The 25,222-nt window shown below is 35.6% G+C and overlaps 1 protein-coding gene across 2 annotated transcripts in view; it reads left to right on the top strand.

The window, feature by feature from the left end:
• vps53.S (VPS53 GARP complex subunit S homeolog) overlaps positions 1-25,222 on the top strand; it is a 70,619-nt gene that overhangs the window by 32,092 nt on the left and 13,305 nt on the right. For both annotated transcript variants that reach the window (XM_018249661.2, XM_041584113.1), the window contains exons 11-19: positions 2,344-2,485; positions 4,585-4,686; positions 5,345-5,439; positions 11,372-11,614; positions 14,717-14,864; positions 15,684-15,766; positions 16,721-16,799; positions 19,879-20,027; positions 20,612-20,681. In XM_018249661.2, coding sequence (XP_018105150.1) covers positions 2,344-2,485; positions 4,585-4,686; positions 5,345-5,439; positions 11,372-11,614; positions 14,717-14,864; positions 15,684-15,766; positions 16,721-16,799; positions 19,879-20,027; positions 20,612-20,681 — 1,111 coding nt within the window. The remainder of the gene's footprint in view (positions 1-2,343; positions 2,486-4,584; positions 4,687-5,344; positions 5,440-11,371; positions 11,615-14,716; positions 14,865-15,683; positions 15,767-16,720; positions 16,800-19,878; positions 20,028-20,611; positions 20,682-25,222) is intronic.

Here is a 25,222-nt window from a genome sequence, read left to right as displayed (position 1 = left end):
CCCACCAATCTCCACTCAAATCCTTCTTTCCTTCAAAAAAGGTCCACAGCTCCCCTCACAGCACAGCTTCTTAATCCCAACCTTTCACTTCCAAACTTAGTGCCCCCTATAATTTGATAATTGAATGGTCGCTGGAGGATGCTGGGAGCTGTAGTCCAGTTAAAGAAAGCATTGAAAGCTGCTGCATTTCTCACTCTAGGCTTATACTCGAGTCAATAAGTTTTCCCAGTTTTGTTTGGTAAAATTAGGTATCTCGGCTTATACTCGGGTCGGCTTATACTCGAGTATATACGGTATGTTTTTGCTGTTCTTTAAAATGGCAGAACGTGATGTTAATTTTCTTTTTTGTCATAGCTGAAGAAAAATGAAGCTTTAGGGAGCCTTTTCTTCCCCTGAAAGAGCCTAACTGCTATATACTGATATGTAATTATAAGTTCTGTAGCAGAAAACCTTTTATTATTAGCCACCTCAAACAAAAATGTAACCCTCTTCTACTTTTTTGTATATTAATCTAGTATGTAGTCCAGAAACAGTACAAATTATATAATTATCACACAACAAATTAGTATTCCTATAGTATAAATAAATTTAAGTTAAATAATATCAGTCCAAAGTTTCTTTCTAATATAAAGTGAGGAGAAAGAAACATTCAGCCCTAGGTTAAAAGGCGTTCGTAGTTATGGTTTTCTATTGTGATATTACTTTGAAGTGGTCAACAGGCATTCTCCTATAATAGTCTTATTGTCTGAGTAAAATCTGATTTACATATATAATATGCAGCAGTTCCTAGAACATTAATATTGTTACATAGTGTAATACCAGAGGAAATTATTTAAAAACGTTTGCATAAACAGCTTTAGCTTCGACTAAGTTTATAAGGGGTGTCGCTGAGTATAGTATATCACAAAATCATGTTTTTAGTATAACTCGTAACAGATTTGAATTTTATTTCGTATGGAAAATAGTGATTAAGTTTTCAGTGATATTGCCACAGACTAACGGAAATTTGATCCTATAATTTTGTAGGTCTTGTTATTTTGCCTGTTGTGGGCATTGATTTGGCTTCTAGTGAAAGAAAACTTGGTGGGAAATAGGATATAGCAAAATACTTCTTGAAGCAGAGTTACTCATCTTTACTGTAATTAGAAGATGATATTAAGCACACTGAACTGGCTAATAAGCATAAAATCTCCCCTACTTTTAAACAGTTGTAGTAGTATAGTATAGAGACCTAGGTTTCTTGCACAGCCTCACCTGAAGAAGTGCATTGTTTTTAGTAATTTTAATGCACTTTTGCAGGCACTGCCTCCCATTCATTTACAGAATCATAATGATTTTTTGGGAATGCAAATGTGAGATCTCCCCATCCCTGCAGAGAGCTGTCGGTAGCACTCCTGCTGTGAGATGCTTTTCAAAATATAAACCAGGGGTCCCCAACCTTCTTTACCCATGAGCAAAATTCAAATGTCAAAATGCAACACACCGAACATTTTGGGACTCACAAATGTTATATATATATATATATATATATATATATATATATATATATATATATATATAGATATATATATATATATATATATATATATATATCTATATCTATATCTATATCTATATATATATCTATATATATATATATATATATATATATATATATTTTAGTAGACTTCAGGTATGAAGATCCCAATTACGGAAAGATCTGCTACCTGAAAAACCCCAAGTCCCAAGCATTCTAGATAACAGGTCCCATACCTGTATTAGAATATATATACTGTATTATATTTTGTTCCATTACTTTGAAAACCTGCAGAGTGCAATAGGAGAGTTTTATAAAAAGATCATATCTCTTTTAAGTGTAATGCAAGGCCATATAACACCTACCGTTTACTCAAAGGAGTAATGAACAGAAGTAAAAAAAATCCATGCATGCCAGGTAAATCATCCTTCATGGGTCCATAAGACTCCTTAGCTATGCCATAGTAGGGACAAAAAAAACAAATGTATTCCAGGTAAATTACCTTGTATGTGTACATAAAACTGCAGAACAGGGGCTGTAAAATACTTGCATGCCATCTAAATCACCATACATATTAGAAGATTCCTGTGCCCATCAAGGTTATTTAGTGGTGTCAGTATCTCTTTAAGGACCACTGTATTCACACCCCATAAAAGTGACCTATTCCACAACTCATTGTTTAGATGCCAAGAAATGGTCAACTTTATTCGGTTCTTGACTCCTTTCCATAATGTTTTACAATTATTTCATTAAATTGACTTTAACATATATTTGGTTTCTCATTATCAATTAGAAATGTCTTATCTTTTTCTCCCATTTTCTGATAGAAATGATCTTTCTAAGATTATGAGGACACGAGCCAAAGAGATTGAGGTAAAGCTGCTGCTGTTTGCCATTCAGAGAACTACAAATTTTGAGGGACTTCTAGCAAAACGCTTCTCTGGAAATACTCTGAGTGACAATGTTGTGGTAAGCTCAGTGTTTCTAAACTGAAAAAGATTTGCAATCACTGTCTTAACATGTACTAAATATGGGAATAAGGAAATCAGTTCATACTAATATTAATCATTGTTACCAAAGGAATGACAACATCTCATGATAATAGTTCGGTATTGGCAGTCTTTCCCAACGAAAGACCTTCTTTTTAGTTAAACAGTAAATGTTTATGCTATGTAAGACTTTGGTTTAAGAATTCCTACGCTTATGGTTTTCTAATACCTTGATTTAGGAAAGAATGATGAACCAAGCATATCCAATTCCTCTTGGGCTTGGGGCATAGTTTTTTTGGCACATGCAATGAAATAAACCGGGATTTGCAAAATTGTCTTTTTATCGATTTCACTAGTAGGCTACACATTGTTTAACCTTTTGAGTTCCTGTAGCTGTAACTCACCTGGAAACATATTATCTACGGTGCTAGCTCTATGGTCCCTTAAGCTGGCCATAGACTTACAGATTTCACCCTTGTATTGAACAAAAGATCTGACGTCCAAAACTTCCGACCTACCACTAACCATTCAGATTAAATAAAGTAGAAAAAGAACAAATGTGACAATGTTCTGGCTGTAACAGCAATTGTACAAAAGTTATGTCCGACAAATTCTAGTGAAAGTCACCCATTAATATTGTCAGATAGGCAATACATTAAGAGAAACAGTTAGCCAACAGAAATCCTCTAACCTGTCCAATCGACTAAACGACCAATCTCCATGATACGAAAAATGTAGATCTACAGACGGTCCGAAAAACCTATGAAATTTCAATTCGTACTACTATATTTTACGTCTATGGCCATCTTTAGAGCCAGTGCTGTAGACTCTACAATGCAAAAAATTTACTGCTTACCTACTAGAGATTGTAACACCTGCATTTCTTCTTGGTTCTGGGTAAATTGCATATTGTCTTGAATGTGCAATTCATACACTGGCCGTGCCAGCAGGCAGCAACTATTATTAATTTATTATTTACCGCTGAAACATTCCACAGCCCTTTGCAAAGATTATACTGTACATCATCCAGATCAGTCTCTGCTCCAATGCACTTTATAATCAAAGGTACCTAGAGGAAACAGATGTAAGCACATGGAGAACATGCAAAGCTTTTCAAACAGTGCCTGTACTTGAATCAAACTTGAGACCCCAGCACAGCAGGGCAAATGTGCCTGAAATTATGTTTAGTTAGGCTATCATCATGTAGTAGCTTGGAGAAAAAAGGATATGGTTAAAACTTGTTGAATTTATTTATTTATTTATTTTGCATAGTATACTCATATTGTACATTGCTGCTAGAAACTCTGCAGCTATTAGACTTCTTATTCACATTCATTAAAAGATATTGAAGATTTAGTAGAATGTTATTTAATGAAGGAATAATTTTAATTATTTTGCTTTTGGATCTAAGAATGTTGTACTTGTATGACTGCACATATACATACTTCCTCTTTGGCTGTTCTCTGTATTATCTCCTTTTGGAACATTATATGCTCATAATGCTATTGGTAGGTCAAGTTGACTATGCCACTGATTAGTAATTATTTTTCACCATCTGAAGGTGCCAGGGACAAGGCCTGTGTTAGAGGCTGGTATATGTATATGTGGATGTTCAATCCCCAGCAACCAAGAGGCTTCATTTTCAGATAGATCTTTGTAGCGAACATCCCCCTTTAATTAGCAGTGGGTGAGATAATGCACACTAAAGAAAAAGTAAAAAATGGCTGTATCCAACAAAGTTATTTTAAGGCTTAATATCCCTGGAACACATTCTAAATGGCAGATTTATCAAAATGTGATATTCGAGTTCACAAACGCTAACATTTTGATAAATCTGCCCCTAAGTGTGCACAAGATTAGACTGGTGTTTAGAGTCTTTGACTTTTCTTTCTAAAGGTTTTAATAAAAAGCATGGTTTTTATAATATATAATACACATTAAACTTATTTAAAAGTGGACTGTATATTTTCTATTTACATCAAGAATTAATGAGAAAATATGAAAAGGTTAGGGTAAAACCTGTTGAATATTGATTGTTGAGTTACAAGCCAGTACCCTATTCTCTTTTTTTATTTTTAGAAAAAGCCTGATCCACAGCCTCCCGTATCTACAAATCCATTCTTGGATGATGACAGCATGACAGAAGAGTCCGTCCTTGATAAAGATAGTGACCTTGACAAAGTGAGTTTCTAAAGTTCCTTGATCAACAAGTTCCAATCCCAGATTTCAGACACAAAAAAATTATATTTTGACTTTAAAACCAATGAACAGTACGTTTTGCCAGTCTGGACCATTTAGTTCCCAGTATAATCAGCTGGCAAATATCAGATACTTTGAACTGTATTCAGATAAACAGTAGATTGGGAATCCATGCTGCCTCGTTAAAAAGGTAATTGTCCAAAAACATATTACAGTACAGGTATGGTATCTGTTATCCCTGTAATTAAAAAACAGTTCCTTATACTTGATGCAAACTAAGATATAATTAATCCTTATTGGAAGCAAAACCAACCTATTGGGTTTATTTAATGTTTACATGATTATTTAGTAGACTTAAGATATGAAGATCCCTTATCTGGAAAACCCCAGGTCCCAAGCATTCTGGATATCAGGTCCCATACCTGTACTGCTATATATACAGAAAGGCATATGACAATTATCACATTATATTAAACTATAATAGATAATAAAGTGTATTACGTTCCAGTCTTGCACCTGTCTTAGAGTCCCATAACTTTTTCCCCCATGAGTGTTGCAATTTATTTAGTTCAAAAGTTTTAAAAGTTTTTTGCCTCAAACCTGTAAGTATTTTTAAATGTATTAATTTTGTCTTTTACAGCCAAAGAAACCCAAGCTTCCAGAAAACCCTTTTCATGGCATTATTTCTAAATGCTTTGAGCCACATCTTTATGTATATATTGAGTCCCAAGACAAGTAAGTACAGAGAGAACTACCACATTTCATCTATAACATTCCATTATCATGCCTGAGCTTTACATGTTTATGGCCATTTTCTTATCGCTAGTCTGATCATTCAAATGTTTGTACAGGAAATTAAGAGAGTGTGCAGTATATCATATTGTATGTGAATACAGTTTTAACATATTTAGACATTTGCTGTGTAATGTACTTGCCCTTTTTTGTATTCATAGATATTACTTTTTTAAATTTGTGGATAAACGTTTAATTACATTGTACACATTTAAGTATCTTTACAACTATTTGGTTGGGTTGCTAGTCACTCATCTTATCAACCTGAGTGGTCTCAATGGCACAATTAATGAAAATTACTATTGTTTAATATGCACAATTTAGGGGAGTACTTTGTATGAGATGAGCCCAAGCTCTGGCTTTTAGGTCACATTGCTACTTGTAAGGTATAGACCGGTGTTGCAATAATGAATACACTTCATAATGCAGTAAACATGTATTGTCAACGTTTAAAGGAACAATTCAGTGTAAAAATAAAAACTGGGTAAATAGGCTGTGCAAAATAAATAAAGTTTCTAATATAGTTAGTAAGCCAAAAATGTATGTATAAAGGCTGGAGTGACTGGATGTCTAATAGAACACTTCTTCCTGCTTTTCAGCTCTAACTCTGAGCTTGTCAGTGACCTGAAGGGGGAACACATGGGACATACCTGTTCAGCGAGTTTGCAATTGATCCTTAGCATTCAGCTCAGATTCAAAAGCACTTTTGAACAGATATGACCCATGTGACCCCCTCAAGTCACTGATTGGTTACTGCCTGGTAACCAGTCAGTGGAAGCCAAGAGAGCTGAAAAGCAGGAAGTAGTGTTCTGACTGTTATATTAGACATCCAGTCACTCCAGCCTTTATACATTACATTTAGGACTAACTATATTAGAACAATTTATTATTTTGCACAACCTATCTATTTACCCAGTTTTTATTTGTATACTGAACAATTCCTTTAAGCCCCAATCAGGACCTTTCTCAAGATTTATCATGATGTGCAGCAATAAATGCAGCTAAACGTTTGCAAGTAACTTGATCAGTCCCACTTGGAGGAATTTTAGCCCATTCCTTCAAACAGAACAGTTTCAGCTTTTGGATGTTGGAGAGATTGTCCACATGTTCTATAGCAAACTGTAGACAATCAGCAGTATTTTGGGGAAAGAGAAGTGGCTTTCTCCTTGCTATCCTGCCATACACACCATTGCTGTTCAGTGTTCTCCTGATGGTGGACTCATGAACCTCAACATTCGCCAATGTGAGATAGGCCTTTATTTGCTTAGAAGTAACCCTGGGTTCCTTTGTAACCTCTCGAACTATTATACGCCTGCAGTTGGAGTTATCTTTGATGGCGGAACACTTCTGGGTAGGGTAACAACGTTCTTGAATTTCCTCCAGTTGAACACAATCCTTCTGACTGTCCAAACTCTTTAGAGATAGTCTTGTAACCTTTTCTAGCTTTATGAGCATTAACAACTCTTTTTCCAAGGTCCTGAGGCACCTCCTTTGTTTGAGCTATGATACACATCCACAAATGTGTTGTATGTGTGATTGGGCTTCGCTGGATACCAACTGTTTACATGACCAAATATAATAATTTTAGTTTCCTTTATTTAACTAGGTTTTCCTCATCTACTTTTAGGACTTTTGAAAATCAGATGATGTTTTAGGTCACATTTACATAAAAATATTTAAAATTTTAAAGGGTTCACCAAAACTATTGTATATACATACTGTATATACGGTAAGCTGCTGTGTGAACTGCCAGGGGTCTCTTATTTTGTTTGCCAGCCAAATGTAATCCTAGTCCTCATTCATCCTGGCACACCCTGTCCTGACTTTATATTAACATTTTTTCCTGCTTTCCACTTGCTGAGAAATGTTTTCCATTAGTATTTCCCTTGCAGGCACCTTAAAGTTGTAAAGCAATTCTTAGTATTAGCATGCAAATTGAAGGGGGGGGAGTTAAGTTACATATTTATTCATGCATCTGTTGTCCATTTCATTTAACTCTATTTCAAATACTATATGGTCTACTTTTTGCTCTCATTTAAGACTATCTACTATGCTGGGGGGGGGGGGGTAAACAGGTGTAGGGGAAGAAATATGTGACAAGGTGTAAAAGAATAAATGTGCTATGGGGATAATTAAAGCACAAGTGGGGGACAATGTAAGACACATCTTAAATAAGTAATTAAAATGTGCATGATTGTTTTAGGTTAGTGGCTCTTCTTCATGTTGCTGGATTACAACTTTTGTCTTTAATACAAAATTTTAGGAAGTTTGGATTTGGTTAAATTTTGTTTACCTACAGCTGGAGTATTTTTTTTTTTTTATTAACAATTTTTAAGATTTTACAACAGCTCCCATCAAGCAGGAGAGATTATAAAGTAAGAAAGAGGAGAGGAAAGGAAGGAAGGAAAGGGGGGGGGGAAGGAGAATGTGGAGAAATGGCATGTTTGGAGTATTTTTGATATCACTAGTTAGTCTGTCTCAAATTACTTGTTAAATACCCAATGAACAACTTTATCTCTGCATTGTCCGTATCTTCTTGGGCAGCCGAAAAATGTTGAGAAGGGTCAAATTTGTAAAGGTCTCTATCAGATGTAACTTGCTGCAGAGTTCTGAGTTGAAAAAATGTCTGTAACCCTATGAAAGCATAATTGATTACTTTGAGATCCAGGACTCGGTTCGGGATTGGGGCAGGATTCGGCCTTTTTAAGCAGGATTTGGCTAAATTCTTCTGCCTGGCCGAACCAAATCCTAATTTGCATATGCAAGTTATGGGCGGGGAGGGAAATCACGTGACTTTTTGTCACAAAACAAGAAAGTAAAAGTGTTTTCCCTTTCCCACCCCTAATTTGCATATGTAAATTTGAATTCAGTTCGGTATTCGGCCGAATCCAAAATAGTGGATTCAGCACATCTTTACTTTCAGATATTTCTTTCTACTTTTCTTTGTTGAATATACATTTGTGTTCAGAATAATAGCAATGTGTATAAAACTCAAAATCCTTATAATAGCTTTTATTTCCATACACGCAAATGCATTGGGAACACTGTATATTCTATTCCAAATCAAAACATGAAGAAACATTTATCAAATTTGTGTTATTCCTTTACAGTAAGCAAAGAAAAGGGAATATTAGGATGTTCCAAAAATATCCGTGTCTGCATTCTCCTTTACAAGCTCAAACATTCACTGTATAAATTGAAAAATGTTTTAAGATTTTGCTTTCCTTTGAATCACTGAACTAATATTTAGTTGTATAAGCAATGTTTCTGAGAACTGCTGCACATCTGTGTTGTATGGAGTCCACCAACTTGTGGCGCCTGTTACATTCCACAATTCTTCTGCATTTCTTGGTTTTGCCTCAGAAACAGCATTTTTGATCTCACCCCACAAGTTTTATATTGGACTAAGGTCCAGGTATTGGGCTGGCCACTCCATAATGTCAATCTTGTTGGTCTGGAACCAAGATGTTGCTCTTTATCTGGTGTGTTTGGGGTCGTTGTCTTGTTGAAACGCACATCTCAAGGGCATTTCCTCTTCGGCATAAGGCAACATGACCTCTTCAAGTATTTTGATGTATTGAAACTGATCCATGATCCCTAGTATGTGATAAATAGGCCCAACATCATAGTATGAGAAACATCATGATGCTTGTACCACCATGCTTTAGTCTTCTCAGTGTACTGTGGCTTGAATTCAGGGGCTGATTTATCAAAAGTCGAGTTTAGTTCTTTTCACAATTTGAGAAAAAATGTACCAGTACGAATATACTCGATATTATTTGGAAGCTCGAATAGTTCCCATTTATTAAAGAATAGAACCACGAAAAGTCGCCTGACAGGTAAAAACTGGCGAGGTTCAATAGGAGTCGATGGGAATTGTCTCCAACACCTTTAATAATATATTTATTTCCCGGTTCATTAAAACATTCAAGTTTTTTAGCCTCATTGAATATTAATTGAACAATGTGACTCTCGCTGGTATGCAACTTTTTTTAAGAGAAAAACACCAGCAGGAATATGCTGTTGCATTTTTTTCTTAAATAAACTAGTATTCAACAAAAAAATCGCCAGAGTTTTGACACTGGTGTTTTTTTCTTCTCAAATTTGAAAGTTAGTAAATAGGCTTCCCAGTTTTTGGGGGTCGTCTGAAAAACTGTCTGTGGCCCCTAGACTCAAAAAGAACAATCTTGCTTTTATCAGTCCACAAAATGTTGTGCCATTTTCTCTTTAGGCCAGTCAATGTGTTCTTTGGCAAAGTGTAACCTCTTCAGCTCTTGTCTTTTTTTCAACAATGGGACTTTGTAGGGGCTTCATGCCAATAGCTTGGTATCACACATGCCTGCCTTCCTCTTGTTACCCACACATAAAGAGCTGTATAATGAAAGTCCTTTGCAAATTAAACATGAAACCCAAAGTATTTTTTTCCATTCAAAACATCCATACCTTTTATAAACTCCTACGTTTCAGCTGTGAATTATGTATTGCCGACCCCCTTCTATGCCTCAGGCATATAGGTCGGGGTAGTCACTTAATTTCCATGCAGGACTTCCTAGATATCACTGCACCTATTACATTCCCCTCCCTCCTCACACTCCATAATTGTGGTGGGTACCATGCATGGGCATTCTGGCCCCCCATTGGGGTGATACACAACTTTCTTGTCACAAAATGGTACCTGCCTGTTTACTATTATTGTGAATTCCAAGACTAAAGGAAACAAAATCGAAATAATAAATATAGTGTGAGTAAAGTTTATTTTGCTCAACTAACTCTTAAATAAGAGCCGTAATTGGCACCTGTTTTTTCATAGAATGACTTACCTCTACTAATAGAACGCCACACTGCTATTATTTGGAACAAGCCTAAATTAATTATTCAAGTTACACACTGCATTATTATTCTGCAGCATGAATATCATGACTGTTGGGTCTACTGGTTTTCTATTACACCTACTAGTAAATTATTTGCCGTGCAGAAATATAATTTCTAACTAAAGCAGTGATTGATCAGGTTAATGATGTCGGACTGCTATTATTCTGAACAAAACTGTAACTTTATAGTCTGGACATTTTGCTTTTGATTTATTTTTGCTTGCAGGGAAGGGGTTATTGAAAACATGTAATGGCTAAGTCTGTTTTAATAAATCAGGGATGTAGAGCGTGAGCTTTTTCCAGACAAAGACTTTTTATTATTTTGGTTGTGTTATGCCTTTGGAAAATGAATGCATTACATTAATGCTTGCTCAGCACTGTGGCTAATTCTTGGACTTGTTTTTGTTGAGTCTTTTTTCAGGACACCATGCTACTCACTTGAAATGAAACTGACGTTAAATTAAAGTTATCCGTTACCAGTACTATACAGAATTGTTATTTGTTGCAGCAACTTATTTAGATTTTTCCAAACTAGGCAAACAGCATGCCAATGTTTAAAACTTTAATGCACTAACATTGTGTGTCATCAAGGAAACTTAATTGTTTAAGCCGACAATAAATATGCTTATGGCTACTCCTGCTGCACATTGAGCTGCATAGTTATATAATGAGTTAAATGTAGCCCTTTTCTCTCAAAAATTTGGTTATTCTGTATTTGTATACATATTTCACAGCTCCTTGCAAACATTCTTATTTATCGGATTTAATTTTCATAATGTTTATTCCCAAATTCTTGTTTGTTTTAATCTCTATTCCATAATGTGTGTTTTATGAATTCCCTCAATTTAATCTGCACTACTTCCATCCTTTACCTTTTCAATGTAGTCCCAACCAAGGACTAGCACGTAGACCATGTTTATCCAATTTTTACAAAATGCTTTGGGGATGGGGTAAGTAAAATATTTTTACATATGATTTATATTTTTTACAATTTTTTCCTCTAGAAACCTGAGTGAATTAATTGATCGATTTGTTGGAGATTTTAAAGCTCAAGGTCCACCAAAGTCCACATCTGAGGATGCAGGAGCAGTTCTTCCAAGTTGTGCTGACTTGTTTGTCTACTACAAAAAATGCATGGTTCAGTGTTCCCAGCTTAGCACTGGGGAGCCAATGATTGCACTTTCTACTATATTCCAAAAGTACCTGCGGGAATATGCTTGGAAGATCCTTTCTGGAAATTTGCCCAAGTAAGTTCATTCCAATTTGTGCCATAAACTTGTTGTTATTTAGAGTTTTAAATCTGCTTTGAAGGGATGATATTGTGCCATTATATACATTTTTTAAAAAACGTATTTCTTTGAAGTGTTGCAAGCTAATGGGGTTCAAACTGGACTGTGACCACTGTGAGGTTTATGTAGTATGTCAGCTGTGAAGTAGGCAAGCATTCTTGTTGTTGAGGTTCTACCACAAGAATAACAACACAAAATTGTTGTTATACATATATTGCACTTCAACAAATAATCAGTTCATGCCAAGGTGCTGTACCATAAGGTATATAGGGGTAAAGCAGAAATGAACATACCCCATGACTTCATAATGCAGTGAAATAAGGGGGAAAAAATTAATGTCAACCTTTTGGTCCACACCGATTGAGAAGTCTTGAGAAAGGTCTTGATTAGGACAGAAACGTTGACAATAAAGGTTTTAATAAATGTTTTCACTTTTTTCATGCAATATGAAGTCCAGGTGTTCATTTCTGCAATACCTGCATATATATATTATTATGTAATTATTGAATCTGGCATATATTGTTTTCCCCATAGTGGTAATTTTCCAAGCAGAAGGTGCACCCAAAGCAACTGGCGAAAGTATATAATGCCCTTCCCCCAGGTTGCACACTTGCATGGGGGAAGAGGGGTGGTGCAATTGGATAAGGGCCATCCGGTGATTCACCAGGGGTAGACAGACAGAAGAGGAATATGCTGCACCCAAGGCACATGCCTCTTCTGCCTACCCCTACTTCTAGCCTTTCTATGGGAGGTAACCTTCCTATAATCTTGGATTTTTAGCATAATGGGTTTCTGAATAACGGATGCCATACCTGTATACATATTTTTTTAAACAGATATATTATTTGATGATTGTATCCCTTTAAACAATGTATTTTAAGAGAAGAGATTTTAAGAGAAATCTCATTTTAATAATTATTTGGTTTACACTAGTGATGTGCGGTTTGAGAAAAACCTGGACCCGCACGCCCCGATCTGCACCTGCCCACACCCAACTTCTGGCTTCCCCGATGACGCTACAAAAGGGGCAGGTAGGCACGCACCTATAAAACCAGCTGCCCAAAGTCGGAAGCCTGCAGTGTGAGGTTGCAAATGGGGCAGCGAGGTTGGCCCGGACCGCACATCACAAGTTTGCACACTCTAAAATTTAAACTGAGCAGCTAAAAAATAAGTACAAGGGTTTTTTTTAAATATTTCTTATTTTCTGCCAATTTAATTTTTTGCATTGACTTTTTATGTTATATCTTTCATATTGAGAAAGCGTACAGTTGTTCTTTTTGCTAGGATATAGGGAACATTAATGCCAGGATTTAAATGTAATTATTTTGTTAAGTCTCCCTGTATCAAAGTATGAAGGTTTCCCATTCTGTCTTAAATTGAAAAGTAAAGAAAAGGAGTCTATAGCCCCTTTATTTTTAGTGTAGGTTTTCAAACCTACAAATTTGATCACAGTTTCATAGTTATGGATTAAACATTTACTTGTTTCTCTACAATGATCTAAAACAAATGATCTACAGGGGAATGTTGCTTTCTTTAATACATAAGTCTGAGATGTCTACTCAATAATGTCTCTGTGCTCAGTTGGCTTGTAAATTTCCCACACGTGTACAAACAACACCGCTATGGAGTGAAATTGTCGAATATGCTTCCTACAGATGGACTTCTGTTTTGGTGTATGCATGTTATGTCTGTTGCTAAATGTAGTAGTGCTTTGCATTCCAATAAAACTTTATTCCTGTCAAGGGGATATGAGGATTATTGTAGCAAATGGGAAGGAGCATGAGTCCTCCTCTTACTAGAAATTAGACACCAGCAAATTCCTTTTTACTGAGAAATTCACAAAACCTATTTACCCCATTTTGGCAACAATCTGGTGCAGATCTGGATCATTCGGTAGCTCTCAAATACACTAGCTGCCAATATAACAACTACAGTATATACAAAAAAGTCCTTTTCTGTATGAAGAAATTGTGAAAATATAGTCATTAATGCAAAGAGATACAATGCATAATATCTCTCTTGAACGCCCACACTCTCTTGTAATTTATGGATGACAATCATAAACAATGTGTATGCGATTCTATGTTTCGAGAGCAAACAATTGTTTTTTACATCGAAAATAATATCTTGGTGGCTTATAAACTGTCGTCTTCTGTGTTACACAAGAAACCTGAAAGTTGCAATTACAACAACATAAACGAATGTTGCTTAAATCATACACTAGAAAGGCTTGGCATTGCCCACATACTTCACCTTTGTGGGGCATTGGATTAGGTAGCATTAGTTTAAAATATACTATAAAAAAAAACAAAACAGTGCATTGCACAATGCATTAACTATGCATAGCCTCTCATTTTACTGAAAGACAATTAGAACCCAGTTCTTCCAATCATGTTTGCTCCATGTTATTTTTAAATCGTACCACACTTTTCAGATGGATTGAAATTAGGGCCTTGAATGGGCCTTTTAGTTCTGGAGCCCCTCCAGTGTTACATGAGATAATTTAGCTTTACATAACACTGTCCTATGAGAAATGCAAAGTTGCCACTACTCAAAAAGAAATGTAAAGCACGTGGAGTTTGCCAATGACATGAAAGTGAACCAGTTTCTATGAGGAAATAGGACTGACCAAATGTCAAAGCAATATATCGTAGATATTTATTCTTGAGATGGAAGTACATTTTAAATGGGTTGTTGCAGTTGTGACTTATTAAACTGAGTAATGCCACTGGTGATACAGCAATGTTTATGGAGGTTGAGTTATGTCCTTAGTCACAAAGCATTGCACATTCATACTGAGTAATGTCATTGGTCATGGGTCATTGTCTACTGCTTTTAACTAATCCCAATGATGAGAGACTTGATGAGCAGTTTATTATTCAGTGAGCTGAGTAATTGAATGCTGTGCAGTGAGACTGGTTATTTAATTTATATTGGTTCTGAGTAGTGTTGCTGGCCACAGAACAACTTAAAAGAATGCTGAGTAATGTCAAACAGGAGTGTAACGTAATGTTAAGTAATTTCACTGGTTATAGAGCATCTTCTTGGTTTTTTTCTCAGAACATCCAGCAGCAGTAGTGGCCTTACGATCACCAGTCTTTTGAAAGAAAAGGAAGGCTCAGAAGTGGCAAAATTCACTCCAGAGGAACTATGTCTTATCTGCAGCATCCTAAGTACAGCAGAGTACTGTCTTGCAACCACACAACAGGTGAACATTTTTATAGTGACGTTTCCAACACAGGGAAGGTTATCTGGTACTACCCTAGATACATGTTTGCATTTTTTAAGACTTTTATTGGTTTTATCATAACAAATCAAGGGAGATGTGCAATGTAAACATCAGTTTGACATTGATACATTTACCCTTTTGATTCTGAAACTGGATAAAAAAGAGCACAAGGTAAAGAATGGGGTAGAAGTAAGAAGAGAACAAGGTCTTGGATAAGAAATATATTATCTGTGCAATTTGATAGACACATTTTTGTGTATGTCAGTCTCTCTATTAGTCCCTTGAGCAGGGATTGTGGTGTTATCTACTATCCACAGGCCCCATATTTATCAAATTTGTTTATTAGTCCAGGCAACCTATGCTTAGGTGAGCTTGTAGAGGGGAAGGCATAACCAGTGAGCCAGGAAAGTAGAAGTAGACATTTTTCAGGACTGTATAATTGTTTTTCTAGTGTAAAATAATAGTCTCAAAAGGATTTGTTGCTATCGGCCAGGAATTACACTGACCAATTTGCACCTGAAAGGAATCCTGAGCAACTAATCGGATGTTTTCTTTAATTGTTCTACCGAGCCAGATGAAAAAAAAAGCCAACTGCTGGTTGAGGATTGGTCATATTGTTGGGTCAGGCATTTTTAAGAAGTGCTAAAGCAAAAAAAAAAAAAAAAAGCACAGGAGAACTGTAGAAGAGATACATTATGAAGTTCATGAGGAAACCTCACCAGTTTCCAAAACTAGTGCCCAGTCTTTGCGACGTATTAACATTTTAAATTAAAATTCTATACTTTCTTTTACCAACAGCTTGACGAGAAGCTGAAAGAAAAGGTGGACCTGACATTGACTGAAAGAATTAACCTGACAGGAGAAATGGACACGTTTAGCACGTACGCTTGTGTTTTTTTTTGTCAGTGGCATCTTTGTCAGCATTTTGCTTATAAAGTGACACTTAATATCTCCTGCAGCTTTACAAATATATATTACCTTAACTGCTCCCGTGTAACCTACTTCTTTTGACACCCCAACATGCTGCCTAGAATGCTGAGTCTACATCCTTTAATGCTTGGCAGGGGGTATGATGATATCCACTTGGCTGGAGTATTGTTTATCTCTGTATTCAGAGGATCGAGCCACCCATAGCTCAATGTGAATGATAAATCCAGCACACCGTGGAAGAATATCAGAAAGTGTGAAGCTGAAGAGCTGTTTGGGGGGGGGGTTGGACTTAGGTGACTATTATTTAAAAAAAAAAAAAAAACATAGTCTGCAGGGAGGATGTTTTGTCTAATTGGAATGCTTAACTAACATTTAAATACTTTTAATATGTTTAATAATTTTCCAAAACACTCACAATCTCTTGCTAAACTACAAGACAATCAAAGCCCTTGTAGTCTATAAAATAAGAAAATATGTTTATTTAAAAGGAATCACATCATCCCTACTCATCAACTGCCTCTGAATTCTGGGACTTGTAGGCCAGCAAATAGGTGATATTCCTGTCAGCATTTTGCTTTTGAAGTGATACTTGACTATTTTTGATAAAACCCCCTGCTGCTTATGGATTCCTGAAACAAATGTACAGATATACAGTTGTCTTATGGATTCTTGAAGTAAATATAGATTATTTAAAATGCCCAACAATTACAAAATTCACTGTTGTGTAACAATAGAAGTTGCAGGTTCAGAAACACTGGGATGTATGCAGGTTACACCTCTCTGTTACATTTTCCCCTTAAACCTTTTTGCTTATCCTTATCAATTCTTTAAAAACGAGCCTTGTATAACCTTATTTTGACTTTAAGAGAATGTATTAAGTATTGGCTTCCTGTTTACTCTTTTAGTGTAATTTCAAACAGTATCCAGCTGCTTGTCCAAGACCTAGACTCATCATGTGATCCTGCACTCATTGCAATGAGCAAGGTAAGTACATACAGGTGTATTGTGCTCTTGGCATTATGACTTACTAGGGAAGTTTTTAAATAAAATATTAAAATATGTTCTCTAACCAATTTCAAAAGCATGGCCAAATAGCGAAACATTGCCAAACGAAAGAGAACATAAAATTATATTTCACTTTTAACTATTTGCTGCATGTGCACAACTTGCCTTGATCTACAGTTTTAGTTCAGAAAGCAACAAATGACAACTTCCCCACCATACTAAACTTGTAGTATGCCTAGGAACTGTCCATGAAAGCCCTATTTGCAGTCTTGAGCAAAAAAATGGGAGAAAAGCTTCCCATACGTTTTCACTTTTGATTGGAACACTTACCATTCAAACACTTCTGCCAGACCTAATGCTTCAGAAAATAATAATAAGGTATGCAAAGTTACTGTAGGATATATCCTAAGGGAAACACAGGTCACAAAGATGTTTGAAGATTTGTAAAATATATTCTTCCCTATGAACTGTAATAGGAATAATGCCTAGAATAGTAAATTGCTTTTTGTTGGATTTTAAGGAAAATAATCGCCTTTAAATGCAGACTCCACAATAACTAAACACAGATACATCACTGCGTTTTAAGTTTCCATGGGGAATGCACAGAGACCTTGTGTGAAGTTCTAAACCTTGGAATTCTTCTTAGTGGTTATATCCTGTGTATGTTGTGAGCTCCCCTGCGTGCCTGGGCAGCACCTGTATCGAGACAAATTACAAGCAGCAGGTAGTAATACCAGATGCTAATTTTATATTATTAAGCATGTAAGATGTAGCTAGTTGAAACTGCCGGGAAGGTATCCAAAGAAAATACAAGGGGTAAAACATTTAAGTCCTAATGAGAAAATGTATTCTTACAGGGGCAAAAAAGCCACAATGCAGTTTAGCTTCCTGTTAATGGATTTCCATGCTGTTGCTTTTTAAAGCAACCTTAAAATTGACCCTATGTTACATTGATTTCATAACCACCTTGCTAAAAATGAAAAAGTATCAGGAACTTTAGTGTTGGTGTCGGAGATATAGTAATTAGGACCATCATGAAGGCATCTAAGATTTATCTTTGGTTGTATCATTAATAGAAGAAGAAAAACAGATGTGAAGGGATATACCGCACATAACAGATTTTTGCCATATTAATAATACTTTTTGTTTTAGTTTTGCTTTTTGGTAAACTTTATAGCTTATATGTACTTGACTATATGAAGCTTTGTAATTGCTTACCAGAGAGGCATCTGTGACTTAAAGCAGGGGCATAAGATAAGATGCATATTAAATCTAAAGCTCAAATGAAAATGTACTTTATTATCTTCTGTTTATCAAAACAATACAGGAGATTATTTTTTTGTACAGGTATGGGATCCGTTATACGCAAGCCCATTATGCAAAAAGATCGGAATTCCAGAAAGGCCATCTCCCATAGGGAGTAGTTCATGAAAAGATCCCTTATTAGAAGCCCCCCAGGTCCCGTTCTATATAACAGATACCATACCTGTATCCCTTATTTCATCTACCATTTAAGGTTTTGACCAAATTACAAATCCACAGCAAAAGTTTCAGCCAAATCCTGAACAGAATCAATTCCCTAGTTTGCATTTATACAAAAGCAGTCTATTATACATTATGAAAATAAGCTACTTGCTACATCGCCCAATCCACAGTAGATGATATAAAACCGGAAAGTCCAGTCAACAGCCCTTGAACTATATGGTATAACAGCCAACTGTTCATAAGATCTTTGGCTTTTGCTGGATGCTGGATATTTCTGATCAATGACAGCTACATTTCAGATATTTCCTTTCATAGATTCTCATGATAAATTTGTAAATGCCTGTAAAGGATTAGCATGGAGAGGTGGCACTAGGTCATATGTGGAATTCAAGGGGCACATTACACATCATAGGTCAATTTGAAAAAAAAAAAAAGTTATTCTATGATACTATATTGTATTAATGACAAGTGCCGATATTCTATCTACACGTATCTGTCTACCACCTGAAGTAATACATCCAAGTTTTTATTCATTTACTCCCTGTTGTTATGCATCATTTCTAAGTTTTTTTTAGGTTAATACATTGATATCATAGTACCTACAAAATGCTGTAGTACACACAGAGTCGGATGTAGTACATTGATCTATATTAAAACTTGGTGACCCTCTGTGGAGGGTTTTGATTTGCATCAGGAAAACTGAAGAATGTGAGTGCAACTTAATGTTATCAGAACACACTGCTTACTTAAATCACAGGTCTGCTGTATGCATATGTAGTTACCATGTGAAGATCACTCTAGAAAAGAAAATTGCCATTACAACCCTAAATATTCTCCCACTTTTGGTCTGTTCAGGATTAATTAGCAAACAGTCAGTAATCACCCGGTTAGTGTTTGTTAGTTGAGTTGCTTTATCTCACAACTTCTCCTCTGTAGCAGTTGCAGCAGCACACACTCACCACCGGCCCTTAAAGCAAAAGATAGCACCAGTAGTGTGTTACCAACAGCTCTAACCAAATTGTGCTTCATAGTCTGTGCCTTCAAAGTTCTTCCTGTCTCCTCCGTCAACATTCTCCAATTCAGACCAATGCTTCCTCCTGTTCTGTTGTCCTTTAGGATTCCTGCTGCTTACTACTTCCTCTCCCATGTTGCCTCTATGGGTTCCCTCACTGGACACAGCCAAAAGCAAACACTCCAGGCTTGCTCTTACTCCATACACCATGGAATACGACCAGGCAGTACAAATATAGGAATATTTTTATTATATCAGTCTTTAAAACAAATGTAAACACATTTTAGTGTTTAATTCTCTGCCTGACACGTTTCGTGACCTACCACGTCCACAGAGACTCCTTACACACTGTTCAAATTCGCAAACTAGAAGCAGTGCCATACACCACAAACTGCTCCCCTCTCACTACAACCCACCGTCAGAATTTTCACCCTAATTATACTTATCTGCTGCCATTGAAAAGCATCCTAAATATGGGCAGAGAAGGGAGAGTGCCCTTTTACATGTAACAGTTCTATTTAGTTAATTACTTGCTTCTGTTTTCCCTCTATATTTAACTAGATGCAGTGGCAGAATGTGGAACACGTTGGCGATCAAAGCCCCTATGTTACTTCGATCATTTTTCATATAAAGCAGAGTGTTCCCATTATCAGAGACAACCTTGCATCCACAAGAAAATACTTTACTCAGTTCTGCATTAAATTTGCTAAGTAAGTTATTGTGGCTTCATTTCATAGTTTAATTCAGTGTTTTGGGGTTTTTTTTGAGTGAATGCTAATAATAGTAGTAGTCTAGAAAAACAAGTAAGAAATGGACAATATTTTTTTACCACTTGTTAAATATACTGAGGCATGCTTAGTTTTCTTTGATAATAGTAATAGGGCATGATTTGTTTTCATCGATAATAGTAATGGGGTATGTTGTAAACATCTCTGTGTTTTTTATTGGAATTTCCTGACATTTTGTTAGGCAACGAATGAACCAATGTATTTAGTATTAACAGTATAGAGACAGTGAACTGACATATTAGTTGCTACTGGGAGACATGAGTGGGGTAGGAAGCAAATTCATTTTTGAAACTTGTGAAAATTGATAACAAAAAATTAGCATTTAGGAAAGGAGTATAGGCTCCCTAAGTAGTTAGTATTGGTGTGTGTGTCTATAGGGTTTCAATTCATCCCAATTTTCTTATCCTTTAAACAAAGGTACACAATTATTTTACACTAACACACAGAAAGGTTTGGTCATTTTTTGTTGCTGTATATAATAAAAAAATATTTTCCTTCTTTTTCAGTTCCTTTATTCCAAAATTTATCAATCACCTATTTAAGTGCAAGCCTATCAGTATGGTCGGAGCTGAGCAGGTAAGCTGGAGAGCAACATGGGCAACAAAGTGCTCACTTTAGCACCCATAACGACACACAATTTTAATTGATCCTTATGGCAATTATAGAATATAAAATGTGTACATTACTGTACTGAATGTACTAATGGATGTAGTGAATGTAATGGGTATTTTTTTTCAAATCCGTGACTCAACTACTAAAATAAGGATTTGCTTAATGCTGCATATGTGAAAGTGTATATGATGTCTATATATTTGGTTAATACCACTGTGTGGTATTATTTTGGAGTGACCAATAACTAAATATAGAAAGTAATGTGATAGCACATGGGGTGCTTTTTTTCAGTCCAAATTAGAGGTTTACATTTAAATGTGATCACATACAATCTGTCAGTGCAATTAGCACTGGAATGATCAGCTCCCATTTTATATATGAATGTTGGTAAAAATAAATTAAATAATAAATGTGTCTTACACTGACCGATAATTGGTAATATGGCACAAAACTAAATGTTTGACATTTTTATGGTCATCCCCCCTATAAACTATAGTTTACCTTCACATAGAAATAAAATAGTGCTGTAAAAAGCAAACTATTCAAAACAAGCTAACAATTTTTCACAGAAAGTTAGCCAGGTAAAAACATAGCCAAAAGCTATAGGTTCAAAAGTTCGGAAAATGCTTTAAAAACATAAATGAATGCTTTGCTTGCTGCATGTAACTCTGCTAACTGCAACTAATTGCCCCATTTAGTCTGGAACTTCTAATATCATATATGTGCAGTTTAGCATGACGTGCTTTAATATGTAACCAAATGACCATCTTGGGTTAATTAATTCACAGTGTGAAAGATATTATTCTCTGAAATGGAAACAGGATAACATTTAGGGCATGTATTTTCCCCCTCAGTCAGGCCTATCCACGGCCACAGCCACATGTTGCCATCTGTTCAATTATTTCCATGTAATAGTATTTAGGGTGTTTAATGAGAAAATTATAAGATAATATCAACTGATGCTATGGTCAGTTTTATCAGAAGCCATTTAATCTGTTTGTGGTATCTGGAGACAACACCCACAATTAATATGTAATTTGCCATATGTCATTGTAAACCAAAATAGTGTAAAATCTGGTCTAAAATGAATAACTGTTTATAAAGCTATGGCTTTAGTGTTGACACCTTACTCCCTTTTGGCATATTTTGTAATATAAGGGTTCTTGACTGGTTTTAAAAAGTCCATTGACGTCTATGGTAAAAAACTCCAGCCTGTCTAGTAAACTTCCTTTTTTGTCTGTGTGTTTTACACAGCAAATTCCTGTGGAAAAAGTGATTTGTATCAGAGTTACGCACACTCTCTCTTAATGTATACTATATAGATATACTTCAAATTCGAAAAATGTGCCACAAAACTGATCCCTGAAGTTGTCAATACTCTACTTAATTCCCTAACATTCAGTAGATATGCCTTCTCACTGCTTGACCAGCTGCAGATTTCTTTCTAAACATACATTATTAGTAGCAAAAAAAAAACCTTGTATATCATAGTATGCACGTGTGTCCTGAAGGCATAAGCTTCAAGCAGCTGCTCAGCCGTCAGACTCCAATAGAGATATTTCAGTGCTAACTTGCTGTGGCAAGAAAGACTTCTGAAGCCTCCCACACGCATTTTATGTCATAATATGTCATGCATGATTGTTTTGATGAAAAGGGAAGTCTTTATAAAAATGCTTAAAATGTAGTCAAACACAGACTGTTTGATTTGCTTTTTACAGACCAACACCAAATTAGTTTCTAGTATGTTTCTTCAGTGTGGCAAAACTTTATTCTTTAAATACATTAATTTGTACCCACTATATTTATGCAGCTTATGGCAAAGGAGTGCTTCGTATTTTCTTTTGCAGTGCTACAGCGTGTGCTGTCCTCAAAGTAAACATTTCCATTTAAGGCAAAACAAAGTGACGATGCTGTAATAATTAGTGATGGGCGAATATGACGTTTTTCTTTGCCAAAAATTCACGAAACTGCGAAAAATTCACCAAATGCATTGAAGTTGATGGGTGACAAATTATTTTTGACGCACAACAAATTTTTTTGAAATGTGACAATTATATCAGCCATTGGAGTCTATGGACTTCTTTTTTTTTTTTTCCTATGGACGTCTTTTTAGCTGAAAACCTGGTGAAAAATTTTGTTCATCACTTTCAGTTGTAGACAGTGCTAATATTGAGATAGCTTACACAATTAAATTAGTATTTATTTGTGTAAATGTAATTTGTACTTTTGGGGTACAGATAGGGGGTGGTACACAGTTGGCAGATTTTGACAAAGAAATGTGAGACTTTGCATTGCAAACCGAAATCTGACAAGTGTCTTTGCACCGAAGACGACATAAGACTTCCGGTCGCGAACAGAGAAGATGATTCTGCTAGTGGTCAGAGACTGAAATCGCTCTATGGATTTCAGCCGGCTGATTTCAGCCCTGTACGGCCCTAGCCTTAATTGGACCATACGTTCCCATATTTTATTTTGGACATGTTTGCCACTTTGGGAAAGCAGTTTTGACAGATCATCCTGCAGTTGCCAGGTTTGATCTGCCATTCGTGTGTCCTTGGCCCAATGTCCTTCTCAGCTCTGATTATGATCTTATTGTTGGACTTAGAGCCAAAAGATTGGATCCGTCTGACATTGCCCACCTCACAGTTTTAGTGTAAAATCTGTTTGTTAGTCGACCTTGCAAGTAAGCCAACTTAACAGGTATGGCCAGGTTTACACATGGAGTCATATGGCCATAGCAAATAGGACCACTTTACACAATACAACCGCAAATGGGGTTGAAGGCATTAGCTATTGTTTTTGCATCAGTTAGTCTTGTTTTTTATAGTGTGGTTAATTTAAATTAATTTGCTTTTTGTTCAGCAATTATCTGGTTGCCTGGGTCCAATTAACCCTAGCAAACAAGAAGTACATTTAAGAGTTACGGGAAAATAAATAGGAGTAGGCCTGAATAGAAAGAAAAGTAATACAATTAACAATAACAATGAATTGTAGCAAGTCACAGCAATAATTTTTTTGGCTACCAGCTCAGCGACCTCCATGTTAAAGCGAAGTAGAGTCAAATAATTCAAAGGATTCTGAAATATTTAAATGGTTAAAACAATTTGAAATTTGCTAAGAATAGGACATTTTATAACATACTTTTTAGAATGAGAAATTACATGTTAATTTTAATAGCTAGTATAATGTTTTTACTGCTTCAAAATAGGGAAACACAAATGTCGACTTTTATTTATTTATTTTTTTTTTTGCTAGGGTTTTAGGATATATTTATCCTTCATAATATATTTGTATTTTACTCACAATAGTAAAATGTTATTTTGAGCTTTTTCAACCTTTATTAAAGGGTTTCCCTACCAATGCTTTAGAACAGGACTCATTATAATGCAAAGGTGTGTATGTTATTTTTTTTTATAATGATATCAGTTGGGTAGAAAATGATCTCTTTAGAATTGTTTCAATGCACCCTTGACCTTGGCTTCACCCATTTCTCTATTCATGGTTTAGCATTTGCTTGTCACAGGGTTATTTTCCATCTGTCAACTGAGGGAAGACTTGACTAGCTTCAGGAAATCAAGGTTTATTTAATTAGTGAAGGTTAAGTATAAAGCAAACTTCCACACACTGCATTGCTGGGTAGTCCTTCAGTTTTTCGCTATAGAAATATCACCAGTAAATTGATAAATATATAGGAGGAAAAATTAAATGTGGTTCACTAGTTTAACAGAATGGAAAGTCATAAGGCAGTGTTAAACATACAACATAGCTAAAATTGTTGATTGCTCTATATATATATATATATATATATATATATATATATATATATATATATATATATATATATATATATATATATATATATATATATATATATATATATATATATATATATATATATATATATTAGGCATAAGAAATCACGGTGGAATATTTTACATTTATCAAAGGCATGTGCTTGGGTCAAGCAAAGAATAACATGTATATTTAAAACAGCAGCCAGGAAAATATGGCAAATGTTTACAGTGCAATACTTTGGTTCCAGCTGGAATTAAGTGTCATGATATTACTTCCAGCTGGGGCTGTGTCACATATGACATCTGATACCCTAAGGAAGTCTCTTGAGATTCCCAGTGAGACTATTGAGTGCTTACTGTTTAGAGATTGGAGATAGCAGGCAAAATGTAAAATCACTAAGTGATTTCGATCGTAGTCTTCTAGGGGACCAGGCAATGAATCTAGTCCAAGAAGGAGAGACCTATAAAAAATAGGCAAATACTGCTGGACATGCACAATTTTATCTGCATCAGTTGTGAACAAAAATTGTTGCATTTGTTATCCAGTGAAGCGGCGAAAGATATACAAAACACACTGCTATGTAAACAGAATGAACGGAAAATTTGTATAACAATACACATTTAATATATGTTTCTTGACAAATATATGCTGAGTTAGGATGTGTTAAAGCTGAATTCCAGTAAAATTTAGGCACATGAGTTCTAGTCCAG

The sequence above is a fragment of the Xenopus laevis genome, chromosome 2S (genome assembly GCF_017654675.1).
Source record: "Xenopus laevis strain J_2021 chromosome 2S, Xenopus_laevis_v10.1, whole genome shotgun sequence".
Classification (NCBI taxonomy): Eukaryota; Metazoa; Chordata; class Amphibia; order Anura; family Pipidae; genus Xenopus; species Xenopus laevis.
This window is presented reverse-complemented; position numbering and strand designations above follow the sequence as displayed.